The sequence below is a fragment of the Furipterus horrens genome, unplaced genomic scaffold, assembly GCF_987537825.1.
Source record: "Furipterus horrens unplaced genomic scaffold, mFurHor1.1.pri manual_scaffold_16, whole genome shotgun sequence".
Taxonomy (NCBI): Eukaryota; Metazoa; Chordata; class Mammalia; order Chiroptera; family Furipteridae; genus Furipterus; species Furipterus horrens.
In genome coordinates, this window is record NW_028327186.1 from 632,236 (window position 1) to 652,068 (window position 19,833).

General features: G+C 51.2%; 1 protein-coding gene across 1 annotated transcript in view; it reads left to right on the forward strand.

Moving 5' to 3' along the window:
• Positions 1-19,833, forward strand: part of OCA2 (OCA2 melanosomal transmembrane protein) — a 121,211-nt gene that overhangs the window by 52,138 nt on the left and 49,240 nt on the right. The window contains exons 16-19 of the mRNA XM_090263597.1: positions 3,255-3,402; positions 4,518-4,575; positions 7,730-7,838; positions 11,781-11,908. Of these exons, the coding sequence (XP_090119723.1) occupies positions 3,255-3,402; positions 4,518-4,575; positions 7,730-7,838; positions 11,781-11,908 (443 nt within the window). The remainder of the gene's footprint in view (positions 1-3,254; positions 3,403-4,517; positions 4,576-7,729; positions 7,839-11,780; positions 11,909-19,833) is intronic.

Sequence of the window (19,833 nt, forward strand, 5' to 3'; positions counted from 1 at the left end):
TCCTGTTGCCCATTACTTTCCCGCCGTGTCTATTCATGACACCTCTCACACCTCGTTCTAGCTTGTGGGAGGCCCCTCCAGCCCCTTATCCATTTATGCTCCTCCAGCATCTCCACGCTCTCTGACCCCTGGTATATGTCCAATCATGTGCATGCAGACACACAGGGGAGAATGACATTGGTAAGACCCAAATGACCCTTCCGGCTCATGGACCTGGGAGATGGATAGCGCCACATAAAAGATAAGACGTGTATCTGTACGCCTTGCGGCACGAGGTGCAGAGGACGGTATCAGGCAGCCCAGTGGGTCACGGCCGTAGAAGCCAGCAGAGGAGACAGGAGGGGCACGCGGCGGGGTCGTGCAGAGGAAGCCTGGGGGCCGAGGAGCGAGCGTGCGCTGCTAAACTGAGCTCTGGGTGCCGCCACTGAGCTCCCGCCTCCTGGGCAGGGTCTCCCCTGTCCAAACGCCCTCCGGATCGGTGCTGTATCTCACCCCACGGATGGGGATACAGAAGCGCGCCACCCAGGCTCTAACGCCCCGGGGGAGAGGGGCTTGGAGGCCGGCTTCCCACAGGCGCAGTCTCTGCTTCTTCAGACACCACTGCGGAGAGGACCCCCGCCCGCGGCCCACGTGCTGGCCCAGGCGCGAGCCCCGCTCCGGATCGCTAGTCAGAGGGGAGCGGATGCTTGGGGATGTGGCCGTCACCAGCGTGCCACGGAGGGGTGGCTGGGACGCGTTGGGGGTGCTGGGGTCGGCTTTGCCTGGTGCCTCTGCCTGAGGAGGCTCAGAGGACTGGACAAGACACCTGCGCTGTGGGAACCCGCCCGCAGCCCCGGCCGGCTCGGCCCCCTCCCTGTCCTGGTGGGGGGTACGTGTTGTGCTCAGCCTTTCAGAAGGCCCGTGTATTGGCTTTTCTCCCCCTCCTACGTCTCCTTTTTATTTCATCATGATCTCGCAGTAGAAGAATTCTCTCAACATTTTTTTAGTCTGAAATACAAATCAAATACATAAAAAAATTTTTAATTGATTTTAGAGAGAGAGAGAAACATCCATTTGCTGTTCCACCCGTTTATACATTCATTGGTTGATTCTTGCATGTGTCCTGACCAGGGATCGAACCTGCAGCCTTGGCGTATGGAGACGACGCCATAACCAGCTGAGCTACCCAGCCAGGGAAACATACATTTTTGTTACATTTATGTTAAGCTTGACATTTTTTCAATACAGGATGACTTCATATAAGGACTTTAAAACTTCCTCTTAAAAAAATAATACATTTTATGTTAGAGAAAAATTGCTCAATGAAAAGAAAGATACATGGGTAGTGGGCTACTATTTTCCATTATTTTATTTTAGTGTTTATGATGCCAAACTTGGAAATCATGGCCTCCAAGTTAATTTGGTCCACTAAAAGTATTTTTATAACAAAAATAAGTTAAACTGTGTAGTGAAAGAACAAATATTTGGCTTAGGCCTCTGAGTGAGCTTAAAAACCATGTTAGGCTACATTTCAGCAGTATAGAGGAACATTCTAGAACCCACCTGAAAATGTTTAATGGGTATGAGACTTTCCAAAAGGAAATTATGGATCTATTTCTCTGAAGAGGCTTTTGAATGATACCCAAATGTCTTTATTTTAGTCAGCTACAGACTATCAATTTGTACCGAATGGAAGCACATTACAGATCTTAGTTCCAAAGTTTTTGTCTTTGTCAGGTTGGCCATTAGTTAATTAATTAATATTAATTTTAGAGAGAGAGAAAGAGAGACAGAAACATTGATTTGTTGTTCCACATATTGATGCTCGTATGTGCCCTGACCGGGGATTGAACCCACAACCTTGATATATCAGGTTGACGCTCTAACCAACTGAGCCACCTGGCCAGGGCAGGCTGACCCTTTAGAGAAAACTCTTGTGTTTCCGGAAATGGGGTTAATGCATGTGGGCTCTACCAGTTGTCTCTTGCCTGAGATTTGACACCCTTCATTTGAGTTTGTATCTCTCTGCCTCACTCATCTGTGTTTGAAGTAGGTCTGCCCCCTGAGGGGTGACCCCCTGTACACTAAATGAAGGGGAGCACAAGGGGGTGTCCTCCTTGTCATTGAACGCCCGTGTGCGTGCTGCAGCTCAGGCTGGGATAACTCCCTGACTGCCACTGCCTGACCTGGTTGCCGGGTGCTCTTACCTGCTTGGGAGGCTGGGCCTTTTAACTTCATCTGGGATTCCGGTGGTGCATGAGCAGAGTGAGCTGCATGTAGTACATGGGTCATGAAAATATGGTGCTGCTTCTTTTTTTTTTTTTTACATATTTATTTTAAAGATTTTAGAGTTTATTTTACTTATTTATTTGTTTGTTTGTTTTCAACATCACTGTGTGGTTGCCTCTCACGTGCCCCCCAACTGGGGACCTAACATGCAACCTAGTCATGTGCCCTGACCGGGAATCGAACTGGTGACCCATTGGTTCGCAGGCCGACGCTCAATCCACTGAGCCACAGCAGCCAGGGCTTACGTTGCTTCTTATGTTCTTTCAGTGGACATTTTGAGAAATTTATGGTAAAACAGTAAATCAGAGGTTGAATGTAAACTTCCCTAAATTATTTTAGAAGTCAATGAATTGGCAAAGCATTTCTCTCTGCTCTTCTGGATCAGAAAGCATGTGAAGTCACAGACAGGTGAAAATTCGCCTTGTTCTGTTAATTCCGGCATGTCATCGGGGTGGGTTCACCTGGTCACCTGCGTCCTCTCAGAGACGCAGCTCAGCTCGGGGCTTGGTCAGGTGGGAGGGCTGTCCCTGCTTCCTCTTATGGAATGCCCCACGGGGACCCCAGGCACCCCCTACTGAGGACCACACTGTACTTGCAATGTTCCCTTGATCGGTTTCTGAAGTTGCTCAAAGGTGTCTGGGTTTTGACTGGAAGCAGGACCAGAAGTGCCGGCAGTGGGAAGTGACCTCCCGGGAGGGGAAAGGTCATTGGGTGCGAGCTTTGATGTGTCTGTTCAAGAACTGGCTTTTCACCCAATGAGTTGAAATTGCGTTTTTTTGCATCCATGGTAGCTTTTTAAAGTCAGCTTTGTCTCCTGGTTTTGTTACAATAGCTCGGAGCAAAGAAGCCCCTGCTTTGGTTTGGGCCGTTGTTATCGGAGCCTCATCGCGGGGGTGTTTCTTGTTCTTGGAGGCTGGTGAGGGAAGCTGGGTGCCTGCTGACCTCTGAGGCTGCGGGAGACCAGCTGTGGCTTTCGTTTGCTGCAGAACTGAAGCATGAAATCCTCGTCTGGCGCCTGACCGCACAGCGCATCAGCCCGGCCAGCCGCGAGGAGACGGCGGTGCGGGGCCTGCTTTTGGGGAAGGTGCTGGCGCTGGAGCAGCTCCTGGCCCGGAGGCTGCACACCTTTCACAGGTACCGGGCTGGGCTCGGGCCACGCTCGGTCTACACACCGTTGTCTCCTGTACCGGTTGTGCTCAGTGATGGGATTGCATCAGCCACCTCCCCGCCACCACCCTGCCACCACCCTACGCATGCCCAGATGTCACACAGTACACAAGTCAGTTACAAAGCGACTTCAGGGAACCACAAAATGGTAACACAGCTGTGTGCCAATGAGCAAGTTGGGGGCGCTGTGTGCTGTGCTAAGCTCTGTGCTGTGTGATTTTACCTAACCCTCCCTGAGCTCTGTGGAGCTCCAGTGAAGGATGAGAAAATCGAGGCTCAGAGAGGTTGAGCGATTTGCCCAGGGCAACACAGTGAGGACAGCATGCACTGGGGCTGAAGTCACACTCTCAGCCATGCCTGTCCCACTGCCACACATTACACCCGCTGCGTAGAAGAATCAAAAATAATTCATGTAACAAAGTAATGTAACAAAACATTCTCCCAGTGTTGATTTTCAGGGACCTCAAAGACTCTCTGACCATACTCAGTTCATTTTTTTTCTAATCCTTCCCCGAGAATATGTTTTTTTTTATTGATTTTAGAGAGAGGAGCAGGGAGAGGGAGAGAGAGAGAGAGAGAGAAAGAGAGAGGCATTGATGGGAGACAGAAGCATCCATCAATTGCCTCCTGAATTCGCCCTGACTGGGGATCGAACTCGCAGCCTCTTGGCACACAGGACGACGCACCAACCCCGAGCTACACCGGCCAGGGCACAAGTGGCATTTCTTTTACTGTTCTTCCCTTTAGTGAGTGGAGTTGTAATTATATCATAGCCTCGTTCTGAGAAAGACATTGGGAAAAGTAGCAAGTAGGACAGGGTGCTGACGTGTCCTGTGCTCATGCTCACATGTGCACACGCGTGCACACATTTCCTCAAGCGTTCGCATCATTTTGTGTTGTTTTTGCTTGGAAATACAGAGTAAGCGTCTTGCCCAACCCATAAACCCAGCTCCCCTGGCCGCCTTCCATGCCAGGTGTCCCAGCGGCCGCATCCAGGGTGCCATGAGCTGCCTGCCGACCGCGCCCTGCCGAGGTCACTGCTCAGCATCACCAGGAAGGTAACGAGTCTCCTTCCGTTTCAGACAAATCTCACAGGAAGATAAGAACTGGGAGACCAATATCCAGGAGCTACAAAAGAAGGTACTGTGGTTTCTTTTCTCAGGGATTTCTTTTCTTTATTTCTTTTTTCCTTTAGTTTTCATTGTTGACACTATTACAGATGTCCCCACTCTCCCCTCCTTCCAGCCCCAGCTCCCCCTCCGCCCTGGCCCTCACCACACTAATGCATGAATCTTCACCTTCTTTCATCCAGTCTCCCCTCCCCCCCACCCTTCTGACAGCTGTCAGTCTGTCCCGTGTGTCTGTGCCTCTGGTTCTGTTTTCTTCATCAGTTTATTTTGTTCATTAGATTCCACTATAAGTGAGATCCAAGGCGTCTGTCTTTCTCTGACTGCTTTATTTCACTCAGCATAACACATTCCAGGCCCATCCATGCTGTCACGAAGGGTAAGATTTCCTTCTTTTTCACTGCTGCGTAGTATTCCATCACGTGGCTCACCTCTCGAAGGAGCATCAGGCCTTTTCTGGGCAGCACATAAAACTGTGACTGGCAAATCATCGCTCTTTTTACTCCTGTGATGGTACACAAGTTATTTCTAAGAGTTAATGGGAGAAACATTTTCCAGACATGGTAGGTTTATTTTGTCCACAAAGCGAAAGGGTCAGCTCCTTCCCTTCCCTCTGAGGTGGTGCGGCCCTGCCTGTGGTCGATGTGGCTTCAGGGGAGGCAGGGCGTCCCAGTGTCTGGGTGGGGAGGTGGGGGCCAAGGTAGGCTTTGGGGACGAGAAGGGACATGTGCGTGTTCCCCCCTATGGGTCTGACTGCTGGACATTTTTGCTCATTTGGGCATTTTTGCTCGTCTTCCAGCCTCGGGGGACTTTCTCAGCCCATCCGAGGACACACGGTGCCCTGTCCCAGCCGGCAGAGCTCCGCTCAGGATCCGCTGGGACTCAAAGGCAGTTTTATGAAATTTTAAATCCGTGCAGTTTCTTTCCCCGGGACAGGTCGAATATCTACTCCCTAATGACGATGGGAGCGTTTGTCCTTGGCCAACGGAGATGTAGGTGTTGGGGTCCTGGGGGTTAATGTGTTCTTTGGGGGGTTTGGGCTTGTGTTCCCTCTGCCCTAGCTCTGTCCCATTCAGGTGGTCAGGGTTAGGGAAGAAGGTGCGGCCGGGACACTTTCCAGGCTCCAGGTGTCTCCAGACCCTGCGCGCCCTGCCCGTCCGCGCGGCTGTGGCTGTGGGTTCGGGGGACCGCGCTCTCTCCGTGCCTGGCGGGGACTGAGGAGCAGTGGGAGGGGGACCGAGGAGCCGGCAGCACCCCCACTGGGTCTGGGAGCTCCGGGGGTACCAAATAAAACCCAAAGGGGACAACTGGACAGACCCCCGGAGTAACAGATAAGCACGGACTTTGCGTCAGCTCCACGCGAGCGACGCGGGAACTGCCTCCCGCGGGCGGCCCCGGGGCCCGGGCTCAGGCCCCCGCTCTGGGGGGGACGCGGCCGCAGTGCAGGGTGGCCAGGCACCCGCCCCTTTCCTCCTGGCTCGCAGCCACGGACGCACTCAGCCAGCGAAATGGGGCCTCCTCGGGGGCCGGAGGCGGAATGGGTGGGGGCGGCCGAGCCGTGAGTGGTGGCAGAGGCCCGGGGAGGAGGACTCAGGCCCGGGTGGTGCCCCCACGGCCTCTGCGATGTGGCCACATGTGTCTGTGTTGTTGTGTTTTTAAATCCTCACCCGAGGATATGGGGGAGGGGGGAGAGTGGGGGAGGGGGAGGGAAGGAAGGAGGGAGGTAGAGAGAAGGGAGAAATGTCAATCGGTTGCCTCCAGTACGTGCCCCAGCTGGAGAGTGAGCCTGCAGCCCAGCTATGTGCCCTGACCGGGAGTCGAACCCGCAGCGGTTTGGTGCTTGGGACGATGCTCCCACTGACTGAGCCGCCCGGCCAAGGCGGCCTGTGGCTTTTATGCTGCAGCTTTAACTGTGTGGGCAGAGAAACCGAGGGACAGCATCAGTACCTACGTCCATCTCCGTATCTGTGCTCACACCCATACCTGCTCACGTCCACAGCTAGATATCTATGGGTATCTCGTTCTGGTTCTAGACAGACAGACAGGCAGACAGACAGATGGATGTGCCAGTAGGACTAACTTCAGGAAGGACACAGTCCAGTCGTCAGTGGCCCCCGTGGGGCACGACTCTCACAGGCGCCTGGCGGGACGCGGCAGGGCTGCGTGTGCCCACCTGCGTGGCTCAGGGACCTCGCTCCCCGCCCCACCCCACACAGCTGTGGCCCTCGGAGCGCACACACTTGGGGGACCTGGCACTGTCTTGCCTGTGGCTCAGGCCCTCCGGCCGCCGGTCGGCACCTCTGAGGCTCATGAAGCTGCCACAGAGCATGGAGCGCCTTCTGGCTCCTTCTCACCCATCCCCAGATCACTGGGGCAGGCTCGCACGGGTGTCATCCTGTCCATTAGAGAGTGAGACACCTACAGGGTCCCTGTGAGTGCTACATGAAAGGACCCGGTAGGACACTTGAGCAGGACTCACGCTATTGTGGGGACAGGCTCACCTCGGCACCGCATGAGCGAGGGTGAGCGCGCAGGGACGGAGCGCTGCACTGTCAGGCGGCCGGCACACAGGACCCGAGAAAACGCACGGGTCTCCAATGGCCAGGTCCCCGGACCTCACGTGTCATGTCCCCGGTGGCATCCTCCCTCCCACAGCGGGACTGGGAACAGCCTGACACCCTCGGTGTCCTATTGAAGAGCCACTTAGCCAGGACTCGACAAAAGGATTGCACTGCACTTTAAATTTTTAACAAATATTTTATTTATTTATTTTTAGAGAGAGGGGAAGGGAGGGAGAAAGAGAGGGAGAGAAACATCGATGTGTGGTTGCCTCTCACACGCCCGCAACTGGGGACCCGGCCCATGACACAGACACGTGCCCTGACTGGGAATCGAACCGGTGACCCTTTGGTTCGCAGGCTGGCACTCCTTCCGCTGAGCCACACCAGCCAGGGCTGCATTTTAAATTTGTCGTTTTTATTTTTTGGAAGGACTTTCAATGCTCTAATCCCAAGTCCGTATGGTTTTCCTAATAACACATTCCCTCTTCTTCTTCCTTCAAGTTCAAGGTCTTTCAGTTCTCACCCTCAGGAGGACTGGCAGTGCCTCGGGTCACGTGGGCTGAAGGACTCGTGGCGGAATGAGAACGCCCTTTTCCTCTCTCACAGCACAGGATATCGGACAGGGGCCTGCTGGCCAAGTGCCTGGTGGTGCTGGGTGCTGTCATCCTCGTGTTCTTCCTCAACTCCTTCGTCCCCGGGGTGCATCTTGATCTAGGTGAGTCTCCTCGTTGGTGGTTTTTTTTAAAAGATTATTTATTTAGAGAGAGAGAGGGGAAGGGAGGAAGAGAAGCATCAATGTGTGGTTGCCTCTCACGCGCCCCCAACTGGGGGCCTGGCCCACAACCCAGGCACGTGCCCTGACTGGGAATCGAACTGGCAACCCTTTGGTTTGCAGACCGGTGCTCAATCCACTGAGCCACACCAGCCAGGGCTATTGGGGAGTGGGCCATTGTATAATTAAAATGAAATGCAATCACTTCCAAGATTTATGAGGAAGATAAATTTCAGGTGGTGGCGAGGAGTAGCGGCTTTAACCAAAGCTTTATACGTGGCTTTCTTTCTAAAGTAGGCTTTTCTGAGACATTGAAAAATCTTTTTATAACAACCTGATTTGCTGAAGCACTTGAAGCATGTCCCTTCTGTAGAGAGCAAAACCTCTTCACTTTGTCATGTAGATGGGAACGTGGCCAGGCCTTAGTTCTTCATAGCACAGCAGAAGGATTTTGAACGCTCTAATCCCAAATCTGTGTGGTTTTCCTTATAACACACTTCTTCCTTCTCGTCCCACTGGGAGCTTTAGCGTGACTCAGTTTCCCTGTGCTGTTACATATAGAAAGCTCCATTTCTAGTCTCACATGTAGCCCGGGATGCGCAGTCTTTTGCCCGGGTGTCCGGCTTTATAGTACGTGGTCATAGCCTCGCAGAATTTATCTCCTTAAGGCATCTCAAACCCAATTTGCCAGGTGGCCTGAGGTGACAGCTGTCACCTGGGCGCCGATCCACAGGACCCCGGGGTCATAAGAAAGAATGCAAAGCTAGAGTGCTAAAAATGGCATGGATTTTGTTTGCATTTGGTGGATTAAATATATCAATTATGGGTGCAGCATAATTATTTTTTGTTACACTTCAGACAGAGTGTAGTTCTAACATTAGAAACCTCTAGTCTCTATAGGAATGTTAAGTGGTCGCCACGAGTAATTAAGCAAATACAATAAAACTGACATTGGTGCCAATAGATCATTCTTTTCAGTGTTCACATATTATTTTGTTTCTAGTTTTATTCAAGGTTCCACTTTTATGAACAACAGCCTGTGTTCGAAAAACTAAAACATATTTGGGAGTTTGCATGAGTTTTGTTAGCATTTGACAGTGGCCTTTATATAAATAGCAACGTTAAAAAAAATCTTTTACTTCTATTGATTGATTGAGAGAGAGAGAGATCATTTGCCTCCCGTACGTGCCCTGACCGGGGATCTAACCCACAACCCCTTTTGGTGTATAAGATGATGCTCCAACAAACTGAGCCACCAGCCAGGGGATACTTGGGGGTCTTACCTCACCACATACCCTGGCGTTACCCCCAGGTAGCTCAGTCATTACGAACAGGTCCCCAGTCCTTACCTGAAACTCTAGGTGACAGATGTTTCAGAGTCAGATAAGTTGGTTTGTATTTTACAAACACAGTTCCCTGCACACACTGCATCGTACCTAACGCAACACCGCCCTCCCCAAGAGGCCCAGCACTAGCTCCCTGTGATCCAAGCGTCAATATTTCTGCAGCAAAACATGACTGTGTCATGAGGTGGGATAATTAAGACCACCAATAACCTCATTTCAATTCAAGTCTGGTTTTATTGAGTTTTGACATAAAACTTATAAAAAATGTGCTCTTAATGGATTCTGGAATTATAGATAACCAACTTTTAGACTATAAAATGTATCAGTGAGCTGGCTTTACAACGTTACATTGGCCTTAAAACTTACAACCTTGCTTAGCAATTTCCCAGGTCTCCTTTTTTGGTAATTAATTCAGAATATCCCTGTAGGTTCTCTCACAATGTGTTTGATTAGATTTCCGTTCCCGGAGGTTTTTCGGTGATTATATGTCCCTGATTGTGGTTTCAAAATCGCTGGTGTTCACAGTATCCCTTGGTGTCCTGTTGTCATTTCATTGTCGTCTTTGTGGCGGTATTTTTAGCTACTTGATCAGCCTCAATCAACACGGGATTGTTGGAAGGATACCGCGCTAAGTGTCAGGCTGCAGGCGATGGGGGGGGGGGGCAGACTCAGGAAGCTGCACGGGCCCCTCCCCCGACACTCTGTTCTCTTTTCCCAGCCCCCCCTTCTCCATGGACTATTCTTTTTTCAGTCTTTTGCCTGCTCATGGCAGAATCATAAGTCTCATTAGTCTCCTGATCTATAGGATCTGAATTCCAGCCACACAGAGAAAAGGCTGCTTTGAACCCCCAGTTCCTGGTGTAGCATCTGGTTGGCCCAGGTGGGTTAGCTTCCTCTCCTAATGGGAAATTATGGCCAGCAGGACGGGGGCCACGTGGTCACACGTGACTTAGAGTGGCTGCAGGAGTAGTTTAGAGAAAGGAGGTCCCTGCAAGCCGAAAAGAGTCCCCCGCACTTCTGGATGTATTTCCTAGGCCCGCTGATTTTTAGTAAGCAAGTCATTTCAGTTCGCTTGTTCATTTATTTATCCAGCCACGCATTCGCGCGCCGCCGTTGCAGGCTGGACTGGAGGCCTCTGCCCTCATCAGTCTCCCGCCCGAGAGGGGGGCTGGGTATGTGCGGGTTCGTGGGGGGGCAGCGGGGACCGGACGGCTCAGGGAGACGCTGAGCTTCAGAACTCTCACCGCCCAGCGAGGGGCGGGCCACGGGCCCCATGTTATACGGCCAGGTGTGTGGCTTCCAGAATCTCGGTGCAGGTGAGCTGGGATAGGTTTTCATGGAAAAGGGAGGTAGATTGGGAGGGGGGAGGAAACAGAGGAGGAGGAAGAGGAGGCGGGAGCAGGAAGAGGAGGCTGAGAAGGTCACATCCAGTTGGAACGCCGGGGAAATGCCGCCTGTGGAGGGCAGCGTGCAACGAACGTGGACTTGGACTAGAGGGGCCTTTCAGCAGCGGCGCACGAAGTGAAAGATTTCAACCAGAAGGCCGAGTGGAGCGAACACAGGAAGCAAGGGAGCCTTGCAGCCTTTCCTGTGAGAGAACAGTGGCCCATGTGGCCCACAGCCTGGCGGCCAGAGGCGGTGCCCCCGGGCGGGACAGCGGCCGCTTCTTGCTGTCGCCCGCCCCGAGTGAGCTCAGACACTCAGCGGCCCGCGGGCGCGTCTGCGCCTTTCATGGCTCAGCGCATCCGAGCCGGTCGCCTTCCAGCGCGCGTTGTCTGCGCAGACTGGGACCAGGGGACATTGCATCGTAGCAGGGACTGCGGTGCGCTAATTCCCAGTAAGAGCCGGACCTCTGGGGGGGACAGCGTTTGGGTCTCGGGTCGTTGCAGGACTTGGGCGTTGGATGGAGCGGCTGCCGCGGTTTGGCTGCTGTTGCTCTGACTTGGCCTTGACGCTCTATCCTTAGACATGTTTGTCTTCCCTTCTTTACCTGCAAAGTTATATTCGTCCTTGAAGCTCTGTCCTAAATATCACAGTCTCCACATCTGGTCACCTTCTCCGGGTGCTCCCTCATCATTATTTACAGCGATCCCTCACTTAGCACGGCTATTACATTCTAGACCCCCCCGCGATAGGTGAAAATCCGCGAAGTAGAAACCTTACATTTGTTTTAGTATTTATATATATTTTTAAGGCTTTATAAACCCTTCCCACACACTTATAAACCGTTCCCAGCCCCTTATTAACCTTTCCCACTCCCTTATTAACCTTTTCCACACTTTTATAAACACTACTTATATTCTTAAACATATTCTACATGCTTAAACCTACGTAACTTTAACAACATACGTATACAGTACCGCAAAATCCTGCGATATGGGGAAAAATCCGTGATAACTAATTAAATATAATATTAAAAAAAAACCCGCGATATAGTGAGGCCGCGATAAGTGAACCGTGATATAGAGAAGGGACTTCTGCATTCCTACTTTTATTTTTTAACACACTACAGCTCTCTGTCCATGTATTTGTCTTGCAGGCTGGATTGCTATTCTGGGTGCCATCTGGTTGCTGATTTTAGCTGATATCCACGATTTTGAGATAATTCTACACCGCGTGGAGTGGGCAACACTTCTGTTCTTTGCAGCACTCTTTGTTCTGATGGAGGTGAGACTTCAGAACTTCTGCAGAATGATCCTCTACCTAGTTTTTATCTTTTATATTTTATTGCGTGAATGAGGAAAGTCTTAAGTCTTTCCGCAGATTGACTAAGTGGAAAATGATGGAGATTGGCATTAGACTATTTTAAGTTAACCCAACTTTTTCTATCGCAGCCTCCTGAATGTTTCTGACAAAATTGACTGGATTGCCATTCCTCCCCCCTCCTCCCTTGCGTTATCTTGGGGATTTGTAAAGTCATTCTAAATTCATTTGCCATAAAGTAGAATTTGCTCTAAGTTGACTTTCCAGCAAAATCACTTCTTACCGCAAGTTTACGGGGAAACAGCTTGATGATCTATTTCATTTTGTGTAACATTTATCTACCGATTCTATGTTATCATGGAAAAGGCTGCCTTAGAGAAAAGAGTGAATAAAGTGTCTTGTTTTATTATAGTTGTTACAAAATCATTCACAAAGCGTTTCAGTCCTGAGACTTGATTTGTCAACTTGTAACCCCCTCAAATGCACAGGGTTAGTGATGTCCACGTTCCTGCCAGTTCCCCAAAGGTCTCATGTGAATTACGTGAACTTGCGGATGACAAGCCCATTCATTTGTAATCCTTTCAGAGTGAAAGTCTTCACACTCATAGACAGGTCCTCTGACTCTGTGACATTGTGTCTTCGCTCATATGCGTTGTGCAGATGTAATAATGTGACCAGTGGGGACACTCCCCACCCCTCAGAAGCTGTGGGTTACGTTCTGCATCCTCGGTTCTCTACTCAAAAATGTCACCTTTTTCCTTCCCCGTTTCCTTTCCCTTGAACCCGTCAAGTGTGGAGGGGAACATGCTGGTTACTGCTTTCACGACTTTGAAGGTCGCTGCCCCAATGATACATTTACTCCAAGAGTAAATTGTTATTTCACTGGGTTTATGGCATATTTTTCTCAATTTTATACTTTGTGTTGACAGGGTGGACACTGGTATTTTTATTGATCTATCTATCTATCTATTTATTTAAGGAAGAGGGGAGAGGAGGGAAAAAGAGAGGGAGACAAATATTGATGTGAGAGAGAAACATCAATTGGTTGCCTTCTTTTTTTTTTTTAAGTATATTGTATTGATTATATTGTTACAGTAGTTCCAATTTTTGCCAATTGCCTTCTGTATGCACCTTGACCAGGGCTCAAACTTGCAACCCAGGCATGTGCCCTGATGGGGAAGTGAACCTACAACCTTTCACTCTGCAGGACGACGCCCCGCACCTGAGCCACACCAGTCAGGACTATATTCTGTTTTTCTTTTCCTTTCTTTCTTCTTTTTTTTTTTTTTAATTGTAGGAATGTATTCTATGGTAAAGGTAACATTCACTTTAAATGAAAAAAAAAACCACATTAGTCACATCAAAGCAGTTCTATACTAACATTTAATTTTTTTGTACTTACCTGTTTTTCTCTGTATGCTTTTGTTTATGCTTCTAAATCTTTTAACTTTTAAAAAATATTTTATTTATTCACTTTTTAGAGAGAGGGGAAGGGAGAGAGAAAGAGAGGGAGAGAAACATCAGTGTGTGAGACAGATACAGCTGGGGACCTGGCCCACAACCCAGGCGTGTGCTCTGACTGGGAATCGAACCCGTGACCTTTTGGTTTGCAGGTCAGCGCTCAGTCCACTGAGCCACAGCAGCCAGGGCTCTTTTCATGCTTAAAGCATTTCTTGGAAGTCTATTTCCTATTCAGAAAGCAACCAGTAATTATTTTTCACAATACTTATGACTAATTTGTATTTTTCTTGTTGTAATAAAGGCTTCCCATGCATAATGTTGCTTTCCTAAAATAAATTGCAGTTAACAGTATTTTGACCTGCTTCTAGATGCACCAGCATTTTAAATTGCAGATGAGTGAACAGAAGAGGCAATCAATTTGGCATTGATTTTGGAAGTACAGAGAATCTGAGATCCAAGGAATGTTAATTGCTTTTAGCTTTGCTTCTTTCTTATTTCCCCCAAGTCTCTCAGAGCTCTTTTTGCATAATTACATTTCAGAGTTGCATGTTTCCATCAATCTCATGTTTTCGTACAATTTTTTTTTTCCAGCAGGGAGACCATTACTGACTGCTTCTTGAAAATGCTATGGGACTGTTACCCACTATGTGGGTACCATTATGTGGGTATCTCTCAGACACAGAGGTGCCCGGCCCTACACCTTTTAAGATAATTTGATGAGCCCTGACCTGCGTGGCTCAGTTGGCTGAGCGACATCCTGCAAAGTGAAAGGTCACTGGTTTGATTCCTGGTCGGGCCACATGCCTGGGCTAATGTTCAGTCCTGGGTCGTGTAGGGCATGGCAACCGATCAGTGTTCCTCTCCCTGCCTCCTTCCCTTCCCCTCTTTCTAAAAATAAATACATAAGATCTTTAAAAAGAGAGAATTTGATGAGTTCTCACTTTCCACTTTTTAAGTTTATTTCTTTTTCTCTTTTATGCAGTATCACTCAATCCAGTATCACTTTCAAAGTACCGGTCACTAGTACTGCCTTTAAGGTCTGACTAAGTGGGAGAGATTTTAGTTGATTTTATGGTTGTTTTTCTTCTTTGGAGGCTCCAGTAAACAAATACTAGTTCTTTGTTTCCTGTCTTCGATTCCCACTACTGTCTCTGTGAGCCTTCCTTCCTTCCTTCCTTCCCCTCTTCCTTCCCTCCTCTCTCTCTCCATTTTTTCTCTTGTTTTGATGTCTTCCTTCATTTATGCCTGCAGGCCCTTGGGCGCCTTGTAATTTCCCCCTCATCTCTGAGAAGTCTTTGGATTTTTTAAAATGTTGTTCCTACGTTCAAATCAACTCTTTAGTCCTCCCTGTTATTAATTTATCTGTTGTTTCTGATTTTATGGCGGGTGATTGTGTTTGCAAATGCCTGCTGGGGCCTGGGGCGTGTCTAATTGGGTTCTTCTGCCTCATGGACTTTTTCTGAGGGGAGTTTTCCTCAGTTGATGAGTGAAGTTCCAGTTTGTGATGTGTTCTTGCTAGCTCTGTATACACGACTTCAGTTTTCTCTTGTAAATTTAATCCTATTGGGTTTGCCTGTTATTTTATTTTATTTTAACAATTCCTGTTGACTGGCATCCTCTTCTGTCGCAGGGCAAAGTGCAGGTACTTTTGACTTGACCCCACTTGGAGCACTTGGTCGCCAAAAAGAAGCGTCTCTCTGCTCTGTGTGTAACCCTTTGCTGGCCCTTCTGTCCTCGCTTGGGTTTGTCTCCGTAAAGCCTCGTGGGGGAGTGGGGGAAGAGAGCAGGCTGGGGCTTGGTGCTGTGTTCTTTTTAAATTATAGATCATTTACTGGTGGGTGTTCTCTGTCTTCAGTTATGTGGACCTCATGGTTTTGTGTTGTTCATTTTTCCCTTCCTGTTTCTCTTAACCTTTCGGGGAGAAAAGTTGGAAGTCAGGCAGTTCTATCCCTGCCCGTTGTCCCCAGCTACCCCCGCGGCCGGTCTCTAAAAGGGAACCGCCGTCCATCTGTCACCTAACGCGAGGTGGGGCGGCCCAGGCCAGGCGCGGGGATCCGAGCAGGGTCGCAGTGTCCCGCTCAGCAGCAGCGTGGGGTGGGTGGGAACTGGGGGAGAGGGACCCAGCGCCCCGAACCCGAGTCCCGAGTCCCTGTGTGTCTCTGCAACTTCGCAATTCGAAGTTCCCCACGCGCGAGCGCGCTTGTATGTGTGTGTGTGTGTGTGGGGGTGTACCCTTGGCAGAAGAAGGGATTCCACACTCCCGTGTCCTGCGCTCCGAGGACCAGGAGGCCACTTTCCCGCCAGGTCTGCCCACCTTGAGTCCGCCCGCGGGCCTGCGCCCCGCTCACCCTCCCCCACACTCAGCATCCTGCGGTTCTGCATCTTTCAAGTGCATCTAAAATGCCTCCTCCGGGAAGGCTCTCCAACATCTTGCGCCCCACGATGGCCAGGGCCCCCTCCTGCCTGGCTGGCCGGGGCCCTAGGTCGGTCATGCCGGGGGCTCAGGGTCCGGGGGCGGGACGCAGTGGCGCGCAGCCGGGCCCCTCCGAGGGGCGCTGCGTCCGCGGAGGCGCAGGGGCCGAAGGCATCCGGGCTGAGCTGTGACTTGGACTCACGCCGAAGTGGCACCAGGGGAGGGGCAGGGTCTAAGCCTGTCTGAGCGCATCATGTTAAGCGCGACGTTTTCACGCAGGCGGAGTGGAAGCACATTTATCTTTGCAAACATCCCCTCCCGAGAGGCGGACGCCTGTTTCTTGCCGACGGAAGCATGTCTGTGCCGCACGTTATTCTACGGGGACGACATGAGAAGTCGTTTCCAGACACTGTGGAATGAAATATTTAACTTAAAGTTTCTCTGGAACGCAGACGCCTTATATATAAGAAATGTTCTTCGAACGTTAAAAATTAATTGCTGAGCGCGAGAGAGTGGGCTAGGATAACGCACCGGCAAACATTTCCCCCCACCCCCCGGGAGTTTGCCATTAGGACCTGGGGCTTCCGTACCTCTGGACCGTCCCCAAGGACCCCTGCTGGGGTGCAGGGGGTGGGGTGGGGGTGGGGCGGAGTGGGAACGGGGTGGGGGTGGGGATGGGGGTGGAGATTGGGCGGGGAGGTGGCCCTCGGGGAACAGGGATTTCTCAGGGGTTCTCTTTCAGTAATAGAAGGCGCATTCTAGGGAGTGCCTTAAGTCTTCCTTCGCTCTTCTAGGGGACCCTTTCTGAGCCAGGCTTTTTTATCATCAGGATATGAGCGTAACGGGATCCGTGCCGAGATGTGTGTGTGTGTGTGTGTGGGGGGGATCCACGAACGCTGGAGTATTTAATCAAGGCCGAGGAAGGGATCCGAGGGCTGGGCGGCGCACGCCATCGCTCCCGTGGGTGTTCAGAGCACAGGGCGGCCGCCGCGTGGTCCGGGGTGATTGCTGAAGGCTGGGGTTCATGGAGGGGTCTGCTTGTGGTTAACGCGGGGCGCGCTGTGCCGTCCTCGCGGCCACCAGGGGGCCCTAGAGACCCACGCGGGCTCCCGGGGCCGGCGCCCCCCGTCCCCCCTCCTTGCGGTCTGATGTTGAGGAGCCACCGAGGCTGTCCCTGTCTCCTGGCCTCACTGCGGGGGGCGGCTGACGCCAGTTCTGCAGGCCTGTGTGTGCCCTGGGGCCACGGCCACCTGGGGAGAAGGGAGAGCAGGCCCGCGCCAGGAGTCCACGTGGGGAGCCGGCCTCTAGCTCCCCAATCAAGGCCCGACCTGGAAGGGGGGGCGTTCTCTTTCCCCTCTGCCATCCGCCGCTCCACCGCCCTTCCTGGGCTCCACTGGGCTGGCTGAGCCCATCCAGGCACTGGGGGAGGGGTGCAGGGCTGGGCCACTGTGTCCCGGGGACGGTCCCCACCCAGGCGGTGGCCTTTGCGACAGCTGGAATAAGGGATGAACAGCACACACTTGCAAATGGCCACTCACAGAGCTCCTGCTGGCTTCTGGGAGAAAGAAGGGATGCTGGGGTCAGACATCAGGTGGTATCGATGAGCGCCTTAGGAGAAGGCATCTCCGTGAAATACACTCTTACAAAGAAGCCACAGTAACTCAGTGCGCCTGGGAGGAGACCCAGCTGGTGACAAATGGCAGAGACTTCTTGGAAAGTCCAGTGGGTGGACAGGGACTTCAGATTCATGTGCGTCATGGAGTCCCAGGATGCTGTCAGGACTGGGGGCCCTTCCCTCGTCCCAGCACGTAAACTGCTCGGCCCCAGTGTTACAGAACCCCTGGGTTACTCCAGTTGAAAACAAAACCCACGGGCTCTTTAGTTAGGGGCCCGATTGCCCGCCGCCAAAATTATATCTCTCAATACCAGAGTTTAGTGAAAAGAAAAAGAATAGTTTATTTAACAGTTATATAGATTTAGTTATTTGCAGATTTCTGTTGTTAAGTTTTATGTTCTTTAAAACACCCACAAACGCATATCCTTGCCTCCCCCCCCCACCAAACCAGGCTAGTTTTAGAAAAGTCAGAGAAACCCTTTCCCTACTTTCCAAACACAGTTCAGCTTTACCAGTAGCTGCCAATCATTCAATTCTGATTGGGGAGACCTCGTCTGTGTTATGGGGTCCACCAGCTTTAATCCAGAACCTCATGGATTCTCAGCCTCCTTGTAAACTGGATAGTTAGTCCTTTTGTAATCCGCACAGTCAGCCTCAGCCTTAGTCCAATTCGCACGGTCCGCCTTAACCTTAGTTAAATCCGCACAGTCAGTCCGCCCAAATTGTCTGCCGCTTATTTTTAAATCCCTGACTGCGTCCTCTGATGCAGTGGGTGCGGTAACCAGTTCTGACCATTCACAGAACCCCACGTAGGCTCTGTGTGCTTTCCATACTGTCCCCCGGTCCAAGACTCCTCCCATCCACCTGAGGCTTTGGATGCATTAAAGCCATTTTGCATAAGAAAGACACTAGTCACCAGCCTCAGGCATGTGGAGGCATTCTAAAAGCTGCTTCCTTCTCCCCATCCCCCAGCCGCAAACTCTGGGGATTTTTGGAACACCCCTGTTTCTGTAACACTTGATGGTGAGGAGAAACCCAGCCTACTGGGTTCATACCCAACTCTTATTCTTCCCACTTGTCAAGACCTGCCTGGGTCTCCCTCTGGCTGGACCCACGAAACCGGAAGCCGGGAGAACTTGATGGGTCTGGGCAGGAGGCCCAGCTCCCAGGCGCACAGAGCCAGGGAGAAGTTGGGGGCCATCCAGGAGGCCAACATGGGGCTCTCCCAGCCCAGTCCTCCGCTTGTACCTGTTAGGATCTGTTTTAATCCTTTGTCGAGGACAAAGTCACTTGTCCCCAGTGTGAGCTGCACAATATTCCATCAGCCACTGTGCAGCATGGGGTGATGCTGATTCAGGTGCTCCTGAAACCGAGGTGTTGGCTACTTTGTGTGTGGCCACGCAGACTAGCGGGCCGGGGGCGGGGGGAGCAATGGGGTACGTGTCCTTCAGCTCGTCAGTGCCGGCTCCTGCAGCCGATTCCTCTTCTAACACCATCCTCTCCTCTGCTCGGCTGTTTTCTGCCCCGCCGTCTTCCAGATCGCTGCTTCAGTCCTCTGCTTCGTCTGATCTACCGCGGTTCCCTCGAACGCATTCTTCGTTTCAGCCGTTGTGTCCTTTGCTTGTGTCTGGTTCTAGTTCGTGTTTTCTGTCTCTGCTGAAGTTCTCGCTGAGATTGCTGAGCATCTTTCAAACCAGTGTTTTGGACTCTGCATCTGGTACATTGCTTGTCTCCATTTTGTTCTTTTTCTGGAGTTTTCTCCTGTTCTTTCAGCTGGGACATGCGTTTTGAAGTAGGTGCTATTTGTATTCCCTTAGTTATTAGCTTGAATGTTAAAAAAGAACACATTTAAATCCATCTTTATCTATAATCCTAAGGATAAAACGAGTGGTGTTGTGGGTTAGCGTTCCTGGAGGCAGTAGTGGATTTAGTGAGATCCCAGTGGGCTTTTGGTTTGAGAATCTTGAATGAGACACTGCTTCCCCGTTGCTTGATGATATTGAGAAGTTCTCCCGTGGATCTTCTCAGGAAAATGTTGAACAGCAGATGTACTGTGTGTCCTGTGAACACTATTCATTTCCTTAATGTCTTTGGCAAGAAGAGTGGCATCCGGTGGTTTTGATGACAGCGTGGTGTGGGCATTACGCTTGGCATGAAACGTAGAGCCTCAGCCTCAGCTTACACACCATGATGCGAACCACCCGGCTGCCCTGTCTCCCCCTTGTTCCCCACCGCGCGCCTTTGCTTGCCGAGCCCAGCCCGGGGGCTCCTTCCTGAGGAGTGTGCGTTCGCCTTGTCACCTCCACCTGGGGCTCCTTCTGAGCATGCTGGTGGCTGCTGCAGCCCTGCCCAGGTCTGTTCAGGTGTCCACCCTCAGGAGGCCTCCTGCGGTCCAGTGCG